At 43.3% G+C, this 19452-nt stretch overlaps 1 protein-coding gene across 1 annotated transcript; it reads left to right on the plus strand.

The window, feature by feature from the left end:
* Positions 1-7334: 7334 nt before the first annotated feature.
* LOC306942605 (nuclear mitotic apparatus protein 1-like) lies at positions 7335-14944 on the plus strand (the record flags this gene model as incomplete). Its single annotated transcript, XM_079528612.1, has 5 exons — positions 7335-7401; positions 8074-8171; positions 8513-8705; positions 9905-10028; positions 14664-14944. 3 exons carry the CDS (start codon positions 7335-7337, stop codon positions 8702-8704), a joined length of 357 nt encoding a protein of 118 aa, XP_079384738.1. The 3' UTR covers position 8705; positions 9905-10028; positions 14664-14944.
* Between the last annotated feature and the right edge of the window lie 4508 nt (positions 14945-19452).

Below are 19452 nucleotides of genomic sequence, written 5' to 3' on the forward strand. Positions count from 1 at the left end.
CACATTCAATCAGACTCAGCCTTTTTGTAATATACATTTTATTTCAATTGTTTTTGTATATACTACTATTTTTGACTTGAAATTGTTTTACACTGCCCTGTTTTGTCAAATAAAATAACAGTTACGTTAATTCATTTCACCTCTTGTGTTGTGTTTAATGATGGGGACTACTGTAGATCTGCTACTTTCAAATGATTTTAGAGGAGAGAAGGACAAAACAGACAACATTACAATAAGGCATACATTATTATTTCATTTAGAAAAGAAGGTTTACAAAAAAACCTTCTTAAAAAAGTATGCAACTGGGGGAGCATGCTTACAATATTTACTCTTAAATATACTCAATCTTAATCACCACCGTCACCTTGTACTCTACTACCCTCTAGGGGTTACACCGTTTGTCTGTTTTCTGTTTTTATGTTTTGTGTGAGGACTGCGGATGAAAATTAGCATCTTTGCTAATCCCGGTGTATTTACGTTCATGTGACGTTCATTAATATGCTCTGTCCTGTCTAAATAAACAAATAAAGTAAAGTAAAGTAAAGATAATTCGACCCGGTAAAAACGGGTCGAACGGACTCGAATTTGCGGTTGGGCGAGTTGTCCTGGGTCGAAATCTCTGGTGACCGTTTTAAAAGCCCTGATGAATCATTTTGGACTATTTGATGTGCATATACATGGTTCATATAATGTAGCCTATCTTGCCTCCATGTAGACTCATTTTGTTAGTTTAATTTAACAATTATTAATGTAACTTTCTATTTTGATTATTTTGATTTAGCAGCAGTTTATAAGACATAAAAGCAATGGTGATTTTCAACAATCTTTTGGAAACGTATGCCCAAAAAGGTTGCCCAAAATGCCCACTCAATTTAGACTATAGGCCTATAGACTATACAGAAGGAACAGGCCAGGGGCTCAGACTTTGCCTGCATCATATTCATAAAATAAATGGATCAGCTTCTGAGATTATTATTTTCTGGAGGGCTCCCTTCACTTTTATTCGGGGATCCCCCACAGTAGTGTCAAAGTGTCCTTGAGCAAGACTCTGAACCCCTAATTGCTCCCGATGTGCAGGTTGGTGCCTTGCATGGTTTCTGCCACCATCTGTGTATTGTGAATGGGTGAATGTTATGTAATGTACAATCTATGTAAAGCGCCTTGGATAAAGGTGCTATATAAATGCACCATTTACCGTTTCAATTGTTGTAATCTAAATACGGGACCCTCGTCTGGGTTGACAGACAGGTAGTGTGTGCAGGCTGGGTGGTGTGTGACAATCCTGTTGAAGTATTACTTTGGTACGGCGACTACGGCGGCGGCCGGCGGGTACCCGGGAGAACAGATTAACGAGACACGAGACAGTATCACGCTAAGGTTCACAAAGTTTATTACACAAACATGAAACATATATAGTGCTGGATCATCATGACGTAACAATAAGATATGAGACAGAAGAACGTGCCTACTGCAGCAAGGCTGACCTTGCTGTCGCCTAGATGTCTCTCGTAGCCTATCTATAAAGAATGCTACAGTACCGGCAGTACACAATACCTATCAAGTACACTGTATCTCAAGTTCAAGTACATAGACTAAGATGTACTGTGCATGGGCTAATATCACAACAAGTTGAGTAAAAGAAAATGATACGCATGCAAGTGTTGCGTGCTACCTTCATGTGATTAGTTAAATAAATATTACATTGTATCGAAAATCCTCAAAAAAGTTGGTAATCAGGTGTACCACACATTTCTTTGAGTCTTGGTTTCATTCAGGTAGTTGGACTAAATTATGTTATAAATTGTGTGAACTGTTTGGACGCCATCTAGTGTCCATCAGTAGACACTACATGCACAGTAGGCTACAGTTCAATACAATGTCTGCTATTAAACATCCATTGTGTCCATACTGGTTTTAAAATAGACAATGTATTCAAATATGTAAATCGTCTCATTATGCACTATTGAAAAATGTATGAAGCCTAGAATTGCTATAAGAAGACACATCATTGCTGAATGATGGATGTCCAAAACCATTTATTTTTTTGCAGTATTATTATTTTAACCCAAGCAAAATTAAAATAGATAGACTTTTACGTATGGTATACGGGCTATGTTTACATCATGTATCGCTACTTTTACTTAAAAACCCCATAACGTTTATTGTATTTATTATAATGTAATTAAATATAAAAAGTTCCACCACTAGCCATCTCATTTCTAGGCTATTTTCTATCTTCCATCATATATACACTGTATAGTTGTTCTTTCCCTTTTTACCTCCTTTATGATGAATTCCTGTTCTGTTCTTTGGCTATAGTAGTGTCTATTTGTACGTCTCTAAATGTTTTGATGAATTGAACAAGGTGGACCCTCTTGTAAACAAGTGTAATTCTTTATTGGGTCGTCCACTCACAGTTAAGAGTCTTTGTATTGAGTTGTGCTTGAAATGTACTGTAATTCTGCTGCTGCAAACTGTTACAAATGTGAGACTTTTTTGGTGCAAATAGGCCTGGGGTAAATTATGTCTAATAGGCTACTTCCATCAAGACATTAGCATGTGAGACATTTTTGGTTCACACAGTTCATTAGATTGTGAGACACATTCACACACTAACTTTAGTAAGTCTTCTCTCATATTTATATCTCGGCGAGCTGTTTCGGCGACACGTCTTCACTTGTGCGTGCGCGTGCGTGCGTGTGTGTGACAGAGTGCAGATGATCAGACTTGATTGAAAAACACTGCATGTTGGTTTGAACCGTTTGGAATGAAACGCACCACGCCACATGAGGTAAATGCTGATTTTATATCAATATGACATGTTTTATACTCAAATCTTTAACACTATTAAACCTTTTATACACCAATAGCCTATATCTATCGAAGTAAAAGGCATAGCGCTTACTCGATAAAACACATGCTCAGTCTTGATCCAACAAACATCTGTTCCAAATAGATAGTGTTGTCCTAAAGTTTAAACCTTAAACTACACTGGGTTTTAGCCGCTAACTGGGTTTGTACTTTGTAGTTCTATCGTTAAAGTGTTAAATCCCGAAGCCACGGATGTTAGCTGTCCACACGGGTTGGTTGTGTTCTATAATGTTACGTAAGGTTTAATTAATATTGAAGGGTTTTAAACTTTAAACGCCGCTCCGAGGCTAGTGCTCAGTACACGTATGCAGTAGGCATATAGCAGCATCTAAGGGTGGAAAGCACACGGTTTTTGATTGATTGAAATATGTATTAACAGTTTGCAGAATTACAGTACATTTCAAGCACAAACTCAATACAAAGACTGTTAACTGTGAGTGGACGCCCCAATTAAGCATTACACTTGTTTACAAGAGGGTCCACCATGTTCAATTCATCAAAACATTTGTGGCAGCGGTGGCCGAACGGATAGCGGCGCGGTCTAGATACCGGAAGGTTCCCAGTTCGAACCAGCCGTCCGACACGTTAAAATTACCACCGCTGAAATGCCCTTGAACAAGGCATCAACCACTACGATGAAATGTGTTCTATGAGCAGGGCCTGGCTGGAAACAAGTTCTTGAGCTTAGCCCAGATACCCTGGGTAAATATAGATTTCATTTCATTTCATTTCATTTCAGACGTAGGCTACAAATAGACACTTCTATACAGGCAAAGAACAGAACAGGAATTTCCGACGGTAGATAACGTCGGCGATTTATGTGGTTTTAGACGTTTAAGAGTGATTTAAACTTTAAATGCTTGTTTGTGTCGGAGGAGGACGTCAGGGTTATTTAATAATATAGTGTTTTGTTTTTTTCAAGTGCCGTAGGCCTATCTGTTACCTTCGCTGCCCTGGCTGGCTGGCTGTCACTTGTGTGAAATGAAATGAAATGAAATCTATATTTACCCAGGGTATCTGGGCTAAGCTCAAGAACTTGTTTCCAGCCAGGCCCTGCTCATAGAACACATTTCATCGTAGTGGTTCAATGCCTTGTTCAAGGGCACTTCAGCGGTGGTAATTTTAACGTGTCGGACCGCTGATTCGAACTGGCGACCTTCCGGTATCAAGACCGCTCCACAATCTGTTCGGCCACCGCTGCCACATACAAAGAACAGAACAGGAATTGCCGACGGTAGATAACGTCGGCGATTTATGTGGTTTTAGACGTTTAAGAGTGATTTAAACTTTAAAGGCTTGTTTGTGTCGGAGGAGGAGGAGGACGTCGTCATGGCGGAACTTCGAGCCGTTTTGTTTGCACTTCATGCATTTACAACCCGTACAGCTACACAAACGTTCATATTTCAAATGTAAAGTGCTTAACCCCATGGGTGTTCCGTATGGTAACAAGACAATTCACCCTTTTTCCACCTTAAGTGAGTTGTCCGGACATATCCCCGAAAGTCCGGACAACTCACGATCGCCGAGGAAAAAATACTTGAATGTGAGTTTTCGCATTTTCCCATCATGTCAATGGGGAAATTTAATGCACGAATAAATGAATATCAATTAAACTATACAACATTTCTCTTAGCAATGAGCAAGCACACGATTGCCGGTGAAACATAGCAGATTTATCCCCCAAAAAGCATGTTTTTGCGGCACCCCTATGGATGAAAATGGAATTGCTCTCCGTTGATTAAACCACCCTCTACATGTGAATTAAATTTGGGGTGGATTGGACATTCCGTTGGTGATTAGTGTCATTTTTTGCAAAACAGGATGGATACGACTGCTGCTGCTGCTTCTGGCGCTGCTGCTGCTGCTGCTGCTGCTGCTTCTGCTGATGCTTTTGGCGCTGCTGCTGCTTCTGCTTCTGCTGATGCTTTTGGCGCTGCTGCTGCTGCTGCTTCTGCTTCTGCTGCTGCTTCTGCTGCTGCTGTTGCTTTTGGCGCTACTGCTGCTTCTGCTGATGCTGATGCTGGGGCTGCAGCTACCGCTGCTGGCGTTGCTTGTATATCTGCTATTTTTCAATAGGTAAAGTATAACATAATGCTTTAAAGTATCATTGGGAACAGCTGTGTGTATCCTACTATCATGTCCATATGGGCATGAAAAAGGTCTATGGACAGAATGAGATCTGTTATCACGTCAGATTGTAAACAATACTCGCTGGTGGGATGAGTTTGGGATCATTTCAGACCATTCTGTTCTTCATTACAACTCCCCATGGAGCCTACAAATGGGTTTCAAAGGGTTACTTTGATATACCATGTATCAAATATTAGCAACAGAACACACTAACAAAAATAGCACCTCTTCCTTACAGTTAATTGCCAACGCTTTGGCATGAAATCTCTGTGGGTCCAATTACTAAAGATACAGTATGAAAGAGGCAAACTATATATATACACTACTGTAGCCTCTAAAAGTGTTGAGTGTCTGTGCTTAGGGTTTTGTGTGCGTAACCTCCTGACACAAGTATCAGTTTGTGTATCAACAAGGAACATCAATTTTCAATGTTTTATTACTCTTTTCTAATGAAAAGTGAAATAAGTACTTGCATGAGAATGAGAATTCTTTGACAACATTTTTTTTGGAGCCGTTGTTGAAGCTGGAGCTGTTTTGTTGTCATTATGTTGCTTGTCTCAAAAGCTGATGTCATACCTGCTGACAGAGATGCCTTAAAATAATTTGTAAAAATGTACACAGTCAAATTCATAATTGAACTCAGATGGACCTTATGAAAACGAGGGGGAGGGGATTGGGGGTGGATTTTCTAAAATCCCTATGACAAAGTTTACCTAACATACCTGGGAGGTACCAACATGGACTTCCAGATGGAGCATTATGTCTACGAGATATATTTATTTTTAAATTATTACCATGTATCTTTTTTTTTGAGCGGTGCACAGTGCACACCGCTCCAATGACTGCCTTCGTGTGACCCTATGTCTGTTTGGGGTATGAACAGAGAAAGCCCGGAGGGGCGAAACGTTGTATTTAGGTTAAAATAAAAAGGACAGGGAGCAGAATTGTATTGTGTGCGGACATTCCACTTTTGCACTTTTGCACTTTTCACTAACTTTTTGGAGTGAACCTTTTTACATCACCTGTTTTTAATTAATCCTTGAAAGGTGTATTTTAAGATTCTGCCAGGTAACAGGCTAAAAAAAGGTCCTATGGGGTTCATTTTTAACACTTTGTTACACAATCCTACCCAAATCCGAAAATGGAATTAAGGAGAAAACTATTGAAATAAACAACCTACAGGGACAAATTAACACATGTTTCCATACAATTAGGACCCAGGGAATACATAGAAATGGTTATTAAGATTCAAGCACATCTTGACTCTATTACAGTACAAAAACTGCCAAAAGATTAGCTGAAAATGTTCAGATCACATCTATACTTCCCTATTCAGTAACTTTTTGGGGTGGATTTCTTTCTTGACAACTGTTTTCCTTAATCCTTTAAGTGTGTATTTTAAGATTCTGACAGGTACCAAGCTGAACCCTTTCTTAAACCATTACCAAAACCCGAAAATGGAACAAAATGAAGAAAATGCATAAACAATGCAGAGACAAATGAGCACATATTACCATACAATGTGTACCCAAGGAATTCATTTAAATGGATATTATTAAGATTCCACTACAACTTGACTCTATTACAGGACAAAAACAGCAAAAAAGAAAGAGAGAAATAAAACAACAAGCAGAAACATTTCAGATACATTTCCCTATTTATTAATAACCTTTCAACATCTACTTGGAACTATGAGTACCACCTCACTGAAATGAAAGACAAATGTCATATTCATGCTGGGATGACATTGTAAGACATGCCAAGTGCAGAGGAGGGCTGTTTCGCCACAACTAGAGAGGGAGAGATTTCTTACTTAGTGACACTTGAGTCTGCATTTTCGCCACTCCTCCTCCGGCGTGTGAGTATGAGACAGTATTTGAAGCGTTCCAGCGGGTCTGTCTTGTTAATGTTAACTAAAGCCGGTAAAAATAAGAACTGCCTGGCTGTCACTCTGGGGGCAATATAACCGAAATACGCCAATTAAATAAATAAATAACCGATTTATTTCTCGTGCCTGAAGGGGTAAAACACCAAAGGGTTCCCGCCCAGAATGGGATAACATATGAATTATGTAACACTAGACCTTACCCATTCTGAATATATGAACACCAAATTATGTTTTATTTATATTACTTTACTTGTGTTATCTTTCTTCCCCAGCTATCCCCTCCCACCCCCTTCCAAAATTGGGGACCCACATAGGCCAGGCCTGGCCAAAAGCAAGGCCTGGCCTGGGTTCCCCCCCCCCCCCCCCCCCCCCCAATCCTAACCACTAGGACAATCAGGGATTGTTGGCCGTACTGCAGCTACAAGACGCCTCCCCCTTAAGAGTCATGGGCGTGGCCACAGAGCTCTTTGCTACACCTGGCAGACCCTCCGGCGGTGCCGTCCCATCGCAGAGTGAGTGCCACCAACTGCTCAAATCAGAATATTAATCAGATCCAAAACGGCTATATATTATTGCTCATTCACAATGCATTTACTGTATGGTGGCGAGAGCCCTCCATCAGATGGAGCTGTGGTGCTGGATGAGTCAAGTATACACAGTAAAACCAGTAAGATGCCCTGAGGGCGAGAAGCAACCTGTTCTGACATGTCATATATGGAGATCTAAAGGTTTGAGGTCAGATGTAGAGCTGCTGGCTGGCTCCATATATGCAGCCTTTCAAAGACTAATCCCATCTACAAGCGTCACATTGCGACACACTGAGCGTTTGGCATTCTAATTGGAAGATTGATAGTATTTGAATTGGTCAAACGATAGAATAATGCATGTTCAGAATCATCTTCCATTAAAACCCTAGGATGTCCATAAATGCAAAGGTTAAAAGCCTCAGTCTGAAATGTCTTCAACTGGTTGGATGTAGAAAGAGAGAGAACATAGTTTTAAGAACGTGATAATACCTTATTCTATATTGTGCTATATTGTTTAGGAACTGATCAATAGTGGGGAGCACCTTTCATGCTGTCTTACAAATGCAAGATTACGTTTTCCATGTCATGAGGTTTGATTTAGCTTCATTCTATGAGCTCTGATGTCAACTAATTTCGCTTGTACTATTCCTCCTCCAGGTTCTCTGTACGACGGGGTGGAGAGAATCGCCGATCTGCAGGCGAGGAACAAGACTCTGCTGCCTCACCTCAAGTGCACCTACCCCCTGGAGCCCCAGGTGAGTGAAGAACTGGACCTTTTCAAGGACACCCAAGTCGATATGTACTTGGCCGTTGAGCCACGTCCAAAAATATTGGATTAAATGTCTTCAAAATTTTACACAAAGGAAATATTTTTGTCCGTATTATTTGATCAAATAATTGTGTTTCGGCTTGGATCAATGGAACTAACGTGAAAGAGTTTAAAGGAAAAAAATGCTATTGCCATTTATTTTATATTATAATCTTTAGAGGTTTGTCAAATTGTTTTGGGACCCACTTGCTAAACTCCACCCCTCCCCGCCCACTCGTTTTTATCCCTTTAGTTAAACCCAGTTTTTGTTTTTCTCTTCCCCTCCAGCCTAGCCTCGGTCCAGACTTTACAGTCTCAGACGAGGAGCTTCCCACGGGAGACCCTCTGGAGATGATGAGGCGGGTGACCCTGATGCCAGGCCAGCTGCAGGACCCCCTGGCCTCGCACATGGGACCTCCTAGGGCCAGTGCTGCTGCTTCCTCTCACCAGGAGAGCCCCAGAGTCCCAGCTCTCTCCTGAGGTAACATTACCTTTATATTATTTTCCCGTGAATTCCAAAAAAAAGGTGAAACTTTCATATACTGTACCTGTTCGAGAATAGATTCCTTGCCCAAAGTGCAATATGGGCAGGGCTAGGGGTAAATATTTGTTTTTTAGAATCTGCCTGGACCACCTCACCCATGTTGAACCTACCTGTCAACCTATAATTGGTACACTTTTCCTTCTACTTGCCTGTCTCAAAAGGCCGGGCTGTGGACTACTCGGAAACTGGCATTATCGAGAGACTGCTTTGGTCATTTTCCAATAATATTTCAAACTTGTTCTCATAGATTGTATAACCTCAAGAACAGTGGCTTCTATTTCAGCATGCTAGCTCTCCAGTAACAGATTTCTGTCATTTCTATTAGCTCGACTTTCCTATTGTGATGTCGTTGGTAGGTAATCTAGGCAGGTGTCAATGGGAAATTGCACCTAGTTACCACCCTGCCATTAACTTACATGGCAAGATGGCCGCGGTCTGCTTCTGCATATGGTCAATATTTTGATGACCGGTGTAAAGATGCCAATGTCTACCGGAGTCTCCTGCCGGCCATCAAATTATTGGTATAGGAATACAACAAAAAACAAATCTCCATGTATTCATGGGGTGTGTAATTGGTAGAAAATAAGTCATTTGTTGTGTGAACTACTCCTGCTAACTAAGTTACATACGTTTTGCCTATGCCTGTAAGGTCGTCGAGGCTAGTGCGCTGCGCACGCTTATCCGACACACCAAGTCTGACATGCGTAAATCACTCGTTGTTCCAGACATGCGTTGGTCCGACATGATTTGCATCCCGTGTGCGGTTAGGGTTAGGTTGGGGTTTGGGGTAGGGTGTCGGACTAATGACTTAGTATGTCGGAACGTATGCCTGCCCTGTACCCAGTGCAAGTGCTACGGGCATTTTTCTGGTAGGCACTGCAGGCACCACACTTTTCATTGTCTCTGCCATGACATCTACATCTCCGTGCAGCCACCACACTTCATTGTCCCTACAGCAGATGCATGTATGCTGTGCCTGATGTACGCATGAATCAACAGATTGTTTAAAATAAAATAATGGTTAAAGTGGTTAAAGCTATAAGGTAACACAGATGGGTCTAAATGGGCTGAATTAGAGTAAGGTCAACGTGTTTGTTGCTGTGTGTATTAACTAGGCTTCTCTTTTGTTCATATAGCACAGCTCTCCATGGCCAATTCTGGTCCAAACAGCAACGGCTCTCAGTTCTTCATCACAACAGACAAGATGGACAGCTCGATGGCAAGCATGTGGTGTTTGGAGACCTGATAGAGGGCATGGAGGTAAGATCTGGTGTATGTTATTGTATACAGTATCATTTTCAACAATCATCACAATTAGCCCTTTGCTAAATCCCACCCAAAAAAGCGATTGTCCAATGCCAATCCAAATAGTTTAGCAACTGTTGCTATGCAGGTCAAGCTTTCGCCACCTCATAGCTGTCAATGTTATTTTGCATGGCTGTGTTGTTGAACATATACATGGCTTAATGTCGAAAGTTACACGACTGACCCACCCATGTGATGGCAATAATACTAATGACCGTAGTCTACCGTGCAACATAAACTCCTGTCGGGTGGTCGTTAAAAGTTGATTTCTCCCTCTGTCATTTCCTCATATTTCTAGTGTTATTTTGATGCTCTTGCTACTGAAATGATCTATTATGGAGAAATCCCATTATTTAACATGCATCTCAATGGGGGAGAAGGAGAGCTTGCCCTGTCTCCTCACTGCTAACGTGCCTATTGGACAAGGACGGGTTGGGAAGCGTATATCTATTCTACGTCCGAGCATAGACATGGTAACACCCCGCCTGCCTCTGATTGGCCTAACGACACTGCACTTCTTGCCTGTCCTCCGTGGTGGGAAATAATACAAGTAGGCTACAAGATAATGGCAACACGCGACAGTAACTTGTAACTTTAATTGTTGTAGAAGAGGTAAAGGTTTGGGCTGTTTGCTTGATTGAAGAAAGAGTTGGTGTTGATTATCGTGTATTAATCTAATTAAAGTAAACTAATACTGTCATAGTAAAAAAAAGATCAAGGGGAAAAGAGACTTTTACAATAATGTTTCACTCATTAAAACATTGACTGCCACTGCTGTAAGAAATGTTGTCAGACTGAATTACAGTATGTTTATCTGCTGGTGCAGCGAGAGTATTCTGTCCTCGCACTTGCGTGTCTGTGCAAAGCTAGACAGATAGCGTACAACTCCAAATAATAAAGACGTTTCTTGAGAAGAGTAATCTTTACTGTTGATTATGGATTTTTGTAAGACTGCAAAACAGAAACAAACAAGACATGGTTCTCAGAACACACTCAATGAAAACATGAAAGCATTACACACAAACAAATGAACAAACCGCTATCTAGTAACAATTAAGCCACAACCAAACATTTGTTCACTACTGAAAACATGGCTGATGCAATCAGACTCCTGTAGCTACCATGGTACATGATACTCTGTAGACCAACATACACTACTAAATTGACTAGTTCACATTACTCTACAAACATTTTCTTTAACAGTTTTGCATTATCACATTTGAGTTTACTTACAGACATATCTACACCAAAACACATAACGTTGGAGAGCTGTGGAGAACACTCTGCTGCATGCTTGCTTCTCAAATGACAATGAGGGAATGAACTAAATTGCTTTCAATTTCCCCTGACAAACCTAAACTGGAGCATACCATCACCCAAACTGGACCATACCATCACCCAAACTGGACCATACCATCACCTGGAATATACCATTCAAACAAGAGATGAAATAACACAAAACAACCACAAGGTGGTGCATAAGTCTCAACTAAAGAGGTCAGGTTCCAGCACACTCCCCGCCTGGTATATTAATTTGTATACCATTATTACTATAACAGAATAAGTATCATTACTTTTCACCTGACAAGAGAACAATCACTTCTGACACAGGCCTAAGGTATACTTTGGCAGTCCCTAGTTTAACAATTTTAACATGAACCTTGTAAACACTCTTGTCATTAAGAGCCCTCTACTGGCCACTCATTTTGCTACACCTGACAGTCTTTCAGAAGGACAACATCATGAATGTTGGGTTTGCCATCACAAGTGACTTCCAGGGGAAGAACTTGTTACATCTGTTTGACCCCTGTTGCTGTTTAGTGACCCGAGTATCATGGGCCATCGCTTCAGGCATGATTTCGCCATCACAGTCTGGGCCAGGGTCGAAGGTTTTTGTCTCTGTATTTTTTCCTGTATCCTCCAGGTGCAGGAATGTTGGGCCTGAGGACCAGTTAGTCTGCTGTATATGAGCTTCCATGAGTGAGCTACTGTTGGATGCAAACTTGTGTAGCTTGAAACTGCTGGCTGCTAACATCTGTTCGGTTCTCTGCAACAGGCTGACTGCTTCAGCTTCCATAGATACAGAGGCATGTCCATCATCCATGTACACTTCTCTGTCCATATCCAGGAACACGCTATCCTCCATGGACAGAGCGGGTTCCTCTTCATCTGGAGTCCTAACATCTCCCAAGCTGTTTGTCTCTAGACAGCACTGGGACGTTTTGTGTGGCTGTGGTGCGTCGGGACTGCATCTCTTCTTTACTTGAATTCTGTTCTTGCAAGGACTGAGCAAAGTTGTGCGTCCGTCGTGTAGCACATTTGTTTTGAAGATGCTTACATCTGCTGGTGTGTGAGCTCCACCCAAGCATACTTCTTCTACTATAACCCAACCCAAATCTAGCCGTTGTGCATAAGGGGTGTTGTGAGGCCCATTAACCTGGTCACGTACCTTGTGTACACTTAAAATATCTCTGCCTAAGAGAAGGATGATTTGGGCGCTAGGGTCTAATGCTGGCATCTGGTTTGCTGCTTGTTTCAGGTGGGGGAAATAATGGGCAATGTCGGGTGTAGGAATTTCTGATTTGTCATCCGGCATCATGTCGCATTCAATTAGAGTGGGAAGTTTTACCTGAGTTTTCCCATCAATGGACTGGACAGTGAAATTGGATACTCTCCTCCCTGTTGTCTCCATAATGCCTGAGCATGTTCTCAGAGCGTAAGGGGTTGAGTCTGGTACTGCTTGCTGAGCATCAGGTGCTGTAAACTGGTTTTGATATTGTGTCATGTCTTCTGCCACTGCGTGGCTCTGTACATACTCACTGGTTCTTTGCACTGGATCTTGAGTGGCAAATTCAGTGAAGTCTCTATTGGGCTCACCCTCCAGTTCAGCTTCAGCTGCAGCCTCGTAGACCTCTGCCTCTGCTGAAGCTACCACTGCTGGATCTTGAGTGGCAAATTCAGTGAAGTCTCTAATGGGCTCACCCTCCAGTTCAGGTTCAACTGCAGCCTCGTAGACCTCTGCCTCTGCTGAAGCTACCACTGCTGCTTTCTGTACCTGCAAAACATGTAGTTTGGCTTCCACGTCTGCTTTCTCTCTCATCATTTTGGCTTCCACGTCTGCTTTCTCTCTCATCATTTTGGCTTCCACGTCTGCTTTCTCTCTCATCATTGTTGCCTCCTTTTCTGCAAAGGAGACCTCTGCCCGTGCTGCTTGAGCCTTGGCTCTGGCTCTGGTGGCTGCAGCACTGGCTGCTGATCTGCTGGAGCGCTCTGAAGCCTTGCTGGAGTGTGCTGAAGCCTTGCTGGAGTGTGCTGAAGCCTTGCTGGAGTGTGCTGAAGCCTTGCTGGAGTGTGCTGAAGCCTTGCTGGAGTGTGCTGAAGCCTTGCTGGAGTGTGCTGAAGCCTTGTTCGAGTGCACGGACGCAGCTCCGGTGTGCACTGAAGCATTGTTGGAATGCACCGAACCATTAGAGCCGGAAACGTGTGACCTGGTTACAAAGGTCTCCTCCATCTTCTCTGGGAGAGACATACTGGCTATTTGCTTACTTGCAGCTTGGCCACTTCAGGTTAATGTTAAGCATGCAGAGTGTCAATCTGTAGACAGCTCCCGTTTGTCTTTGTCCTTTGTGTGGTTGTCTTCTTACTATTCTGTCCTCGCACTTGCGTGTCTGTGCAAAGCTAGACAGATAGCGTACAACTCCAAATAATAAAGACGTTTCTTGAGAAGAGTAATCTTTACTGTTGATTATGGATTTTTGTAAGACTGCAAAACAGAAACAAACAAGACATGGTTCTCAGAACACACTCAATGAAAACATGAAAGCATTACACACAAACAAATGAACAAACCGCTATCTAGTAACAATTAAGCCACAACCAAACATTTGTTCACTACTGAAAACATGGCTGATGCAATCAGACTCCTGTAGCTACCATGGTACATGATACTCTGTAGACCAACATACACTACTAAATTGACTAGTTCACATTACTCTACAAACATTTTCTTTAACAGTTTTGCATTATCACATTTGAGTTTACTTACAGACATATCTACACCAAAACACATAACGTTGGAGAGCTGTGGAGAACACTCTGCTGCATGCTTGCTTCTCAAATGACAATGAGGGAATGAACTAAATTGCTTTCAATTTCCCCTGACAAACCTAAACTGGAGCATACCATCACCCAAACTGGACCATACCATCACCCAAACTGGACCATACCATCACCTGGAATATACCATTCAAACAAGAGATGAAATAACACAAAACAACCACAAGGTGGTGCATAAGTCTCAACTAAAGAGGTCAGGTTCCAGCACAGAGAGGTATGTTGTGGTCTTGAAGAAAATAATTCACTGGGTAGCATTAGTAATGCCCTCAAAATGTCATACTTGATACATTGATGTTAGCCTGATACAAAGTCCTACATACATAGTCCTATCATAGAATGTGGAGTTCAATATTGTTGTTAGTTCTATTCTATATGTACCTGTACCCCACTGAAAAATGACCCTCTCCTCCCCAGGCTGTGGTTCTATTCTATATGTACCTGTACCCCACTGAAAAATGACCCTCTCCTCCCCAGGCGGTGCTGCGGTGCAAGTGTCTTTTGAGCAGCAAGGTCCAGAAGTCATTGCCCTCGATGGTCAGCTGGAGCAGGAGATGGTGGCCTGCAGCAACCTTCGACAACAATCGAACAATGGTGCAGTATTTGGAGAATTTCTCGATTTGAGGATAAGCCAAGTTGAGGACAAGTTCTGGTTGAGCGTCACCGTGGTCCGTGTGTGCACACGGGTGGCGCCGAAGCAACAGAGCCCGCGGCTCCGCGCTGCTCCTGTACACGATCAAGCTGTCCCCGTCCTTCAGCAGCTGCAGGTTAAGAGAGGGGGGGGGGGGGGGGGCTTTTGTTTTGTTCTTTTCTTTTTTTCCCATGATTCTGCAACCCATTTTTTCACCCAATGTCAAGAATTATAGAATGTAATCTTGGGTGCTACACTTCCTCTGCCAACCTGGAGGGGCAGCAAAAAGCACACGTGTATCATAAAATTACTTGATACAACTCATGCAGCATTACACCAAGCAATCTGAAGCCAAATCATAGTAGAAAAGGTCCTATATCTATATTTTGTGAAAATTATGACACGCCTGGAATACAGGCGCTGGGGTGTACGTATTGAAGGAAATCTTTAGGATTTCTCTCACCCGGTTCAGCTGCAAGTTGAGGGTGGGTCTGTGGTCTGCAGTCTGGGGTTCCTGGTCTAACTCTTCCAAATCATCAGGCTCTGTAAGAAAGACCCTGGACAGCACACACACCATAGAGTAATAAAAGGATAGAGACTGAACCGCAGCGATAGCCCAGCTATTAATTTCAATAAAAGTTGCTCAGTGGCGTTTTGAAGCACCCGGAAGAACCCTCTACTTCCGCATTTGCCAACCAAAATTTGGTTGGCAAATGCGGAAGTGTAACCGAGCACTCTGTTAAACCCCAGCTGCACGGGTTTCCTTGTCATGAATCCACGGGTCCGCCTGCAGTTCACGCTCCAACCACTAGGGCCGAGTGCTTCAACGCTGGAGAGCCTCACTGGGGGCTTGACACACACGCACACACACACAGAAAGGCCCTGATTACTCAGCTGTTTTACTTTAGTTAATTGATGATTGATTGGGTGCAGTCTGGGGTTCTTGGAGTTCTTCCTGGTCCTCAGAGTTGTCGCAGAAAGACACCATGGGCTGCTGTTGTTGTTTATTCATCTCAAGAATCTGAGAGTAGAAGAGAGAAAAGGAGAGTCTGACACACGGGTGTCACTGTGGAATGGGCGGCACAGGTCTCACTGAAGGTATAACACTGGTTTAATAATAATGGGTATAGAAAGAGCTACAATTATGTAATTCTATAGTAATTTAATCTATAAGATAATTAGATAATATGTTTCAAATGTTTTGATGCATAATTTGGAGCCAGCTCAATTCGTGTCCAATTCTGTCTGTGGTTGAAGTCGGGTCCAATGAAGATATATGGTGTTGATTACAAACTGATTCTTTCCCAGAAATTAACTACCAGTGTTGATTTCGTTGACTAAAACTGTGACGATAAATGTTCGTCGGATACCTTTTTTCACTGACAAACGTAGTAAAAACTAAGCTACGTTGACTAAAACTAAGAGTAAATATATTGACAATTTCGTCAACAAATAAAAACTAGATTAACATGTTGGAGAAGGACAAGTGGAGAAGAGAGTAGCATTAAGAGTAGCATTAAAAGTAAGTAATTTTAGTAAGTTTGGTTGCGCTAAGGTGTTGCGTTCTGAATATAGCAGATCTACAAGATTGTGAGCTTGTAGATCGGCTATTTTCAGCATGCAACCAAGTGTACAATCTGTCATTGCGACGTCATCAAGGCCATTCTAAAATCTTATGGTATTATTTAGTCACTAAAATATGACTAAAATTCAAAAGACAATGACTAAAACTACATCAAAATGTTGTGTCAAAATCACTGTTAAATACCTTCATGTCCATACGCCTGAGAGGGTAGTTGGAATTAATCCAGTTAAGGATTTATTTTCTGGTCGTCATCCCCCTTTCATCAAGTGCCAACCGGCGCATCTTCAATATTGAAGGACCCATCAACATTTTCAGAATTTGTTAAATTCCTTTATTTCAGTAGGCGAAGACGTTGAGGGCGGGATGATAGGACTAAAACATTGTCAGAGTACTGAACAGTGGTTGTGGAAATTGTGGAGGCGTTTGATCGTGCGTGTGCTGGGGGGGGGGGGGGGGGGGTCTCAAAGCTCCATAGAGGGGGCGGTGTATTGTGTAGCAGGATGGGACCCATTAGAGGGATAGTTGATTTTCTAAATTGTACCCGTCATATATATATATACTATACTATATAATACATTTACCTGTCCTCAAACGGTTGACGATGTGGCGGCGTCTCCGGATCCGGTGGGACGGCACCGCCGGAGGGTCTGCCGGGTGTAGCGAAGAGCTCTGTGGCCACGCCCATGACTCTTAAGGGGGAGGAGTCTTGTAGCTGCAGTACGGCCAATCCCTGATTGTCCTAGCGGTTAGTATTGGGGGGCCAGGCTGGTTGGCTGACCAGAGAGGCCTGGCCTATGTGGGTCCTCAAATTTTGAAGGGGGCGGGAGATGATAGCTGGGGAAGAAAGATAACACAAGTAAAGTTAAAAAGCTCCCGCTGGACTCCAGCATTTGAAGACAGCCTCTCACTACTAACAATGTCAATGTAGTTACAACAATGACCGGCCGCATAAAAACATTGTGTTGGCCCAATACCCTCCACTTTAGTTACACATGATATCTGATGACGTGGCAAATAACCATAGGGGGCGCCACATATGCAAAGAAAATTAACCGTTTGTTGCAAAAACATGATTTTGGGTTGTGTCAGCCATGTCAACATGTTTGACATGGCTTTGTTACGTAAAATCGAGTACTATTGGCTTGCAAGATGTGGCAGTATCGGTGTGTTTGTCCAAGTAGAGTACCTTCTGGAAAACCAGTTTGAGCTGGCCCAGCTGTATATGTTGTATTCTTTGTTTCTGGGTCTGGCAGTCCAGCTGGGCCGTAGAACCAGGAGTGCTGGCCGCAGACCTCATCACCAGCTCCTTCAGCTCCTTTTATGTTGGTTAAAATAGACATGTTTGTCCATGTAGAGTACTGGGGAGGGGGGGGGGGTACAGGTCATACTTACAGGCCTTGGGGGTACAGGTCGTGTAGATTTTTTTGAGTACCGTCTGGAAAGCCTGGTTTTGCTGGCCTTGCTGTAGTAATTGTAAAATCTTCTCCTGCTGGGTGACATGGAGGCCCCACCCACCCAATGCCAAACTCCAAGAAGTCTAGTGGTTGTCTGGTGGTCCCTCAAGGAAGCACAATCACAGTTCTACTCAAACATCATAAATGACAACCCAGGAAATTCCAAAACACTTTTCTCCACCATCAACCATTTTCTGAAACCACAAAACTCCAAACGCAGCGATACCACAGTAGAACAATGCAACACCTACCTCAACTTTTTCAAAACCAAAGTAGACAACATCCGCTCCCTCCTCTCCAGCCCCACCACGCCAGCTGTCCCAAACGCCACCCCACAGTCTGCGATCCTTCACCCCCTGTCCTGCTTCACCAGCACCACACAGCTGGAGGTCGAGGACATTGTTGGAGGGATGAAGCCCTCCTCCTGTGCCCTGGACCCCCTCCCCACCCCCCTACTCAAATCCAACATCCATGCCATAAGTCCCCTGATCACTAGCATCATCAATCACTCCCTCCAGGCTGGCCACATTCCTCCCTCTTTAAAGACTGCCATTCTCACTCCTCTCCTCAAAAAACCCTCCCTGGACCCAGACATACTTGCAAACTACAGACCCATCTCCAACCTCCCTTTCCTGTCCAAAATATTGGAGAAAGTAGTAGCCGCACAGCTCCAACACCATCTCAACCTCAACCACCTCAGCGAAAAATTTCAATCTGGCTTCCGTTCCGCCCACAGCACGGAAACCGCCCTGGTTAGGGTCACAAACGACCTCCTGATGGCGGCTGACGCTGGCTCCCCCTCCCTACTCATCCTTCTGGACCTCACGGCCGCATTTGACACCGTCGACCACAACATTTTAATCAACCGCCTCCACTCCACCATCGGCCTCAACAACACAGCACTAAATTGGTTCATATCCTACCTTTCCGACCGAACTGAATACGTATCCCTGGGAGGTTCCAATTCCCACACCCAGCCCGTCACTTGCGGTGTCCCCCAGGGTTCTGTCCTCGGCCCCACCCTTTTCACACTCTACCTACTACCCCTCGGCCATATCATCAGCAGACATGGAATATCATTCCATTGTCATGCTGATGACACACAACTTTATCTCAAAACCAACACCACCGCCCCATCACAATCCTCACCATCACCACCCCTATCCACCCTCACCACCTGCCTGGAGGAGATCAAGGCGTGGATGAGTCGCAACTTTCTGCAGTTAAACAGCTCCAAAACTGAAGTCATCAAAATAGGCACACCACACCAGATCCAAAACTCCCCCATAACCACCATCACCTTCTCTGGACAGGACCTCCCCCTCTCACCGGTTGTCACCAACCTGGGAGTAAAAATGGACCCTCACCTCAACTTCGAGCCCCACATCAGACATATCTGCAAAACTTCTTTTTTCCACCTCAGAAACATCTCAAAACTCCGACCAACACTCACGCTAGCTGACTCAGAGAGACTCGTCCACGCCTTCGTCTCCTCCAGGCTGGACTACTGTAATGCACTTCTCATCAGGATCCCTAGCAAGAGCCTTCAAAGGCTCCAATACATCCAAAACAGCGCTGCTAGGATCCTGATGAGAG

The sequence above is a fragment of the Electrona antarctica genome (genome assembly GCF_951216825.1).
Source record: "Electrona antarctica genome assembly, chromosome: 18".
NCBI lineage: Eukaryota > Metazoa > Chordata > Actinopteri > Myctophiformes > Myctophidae > Electrona > Electrona antarctica.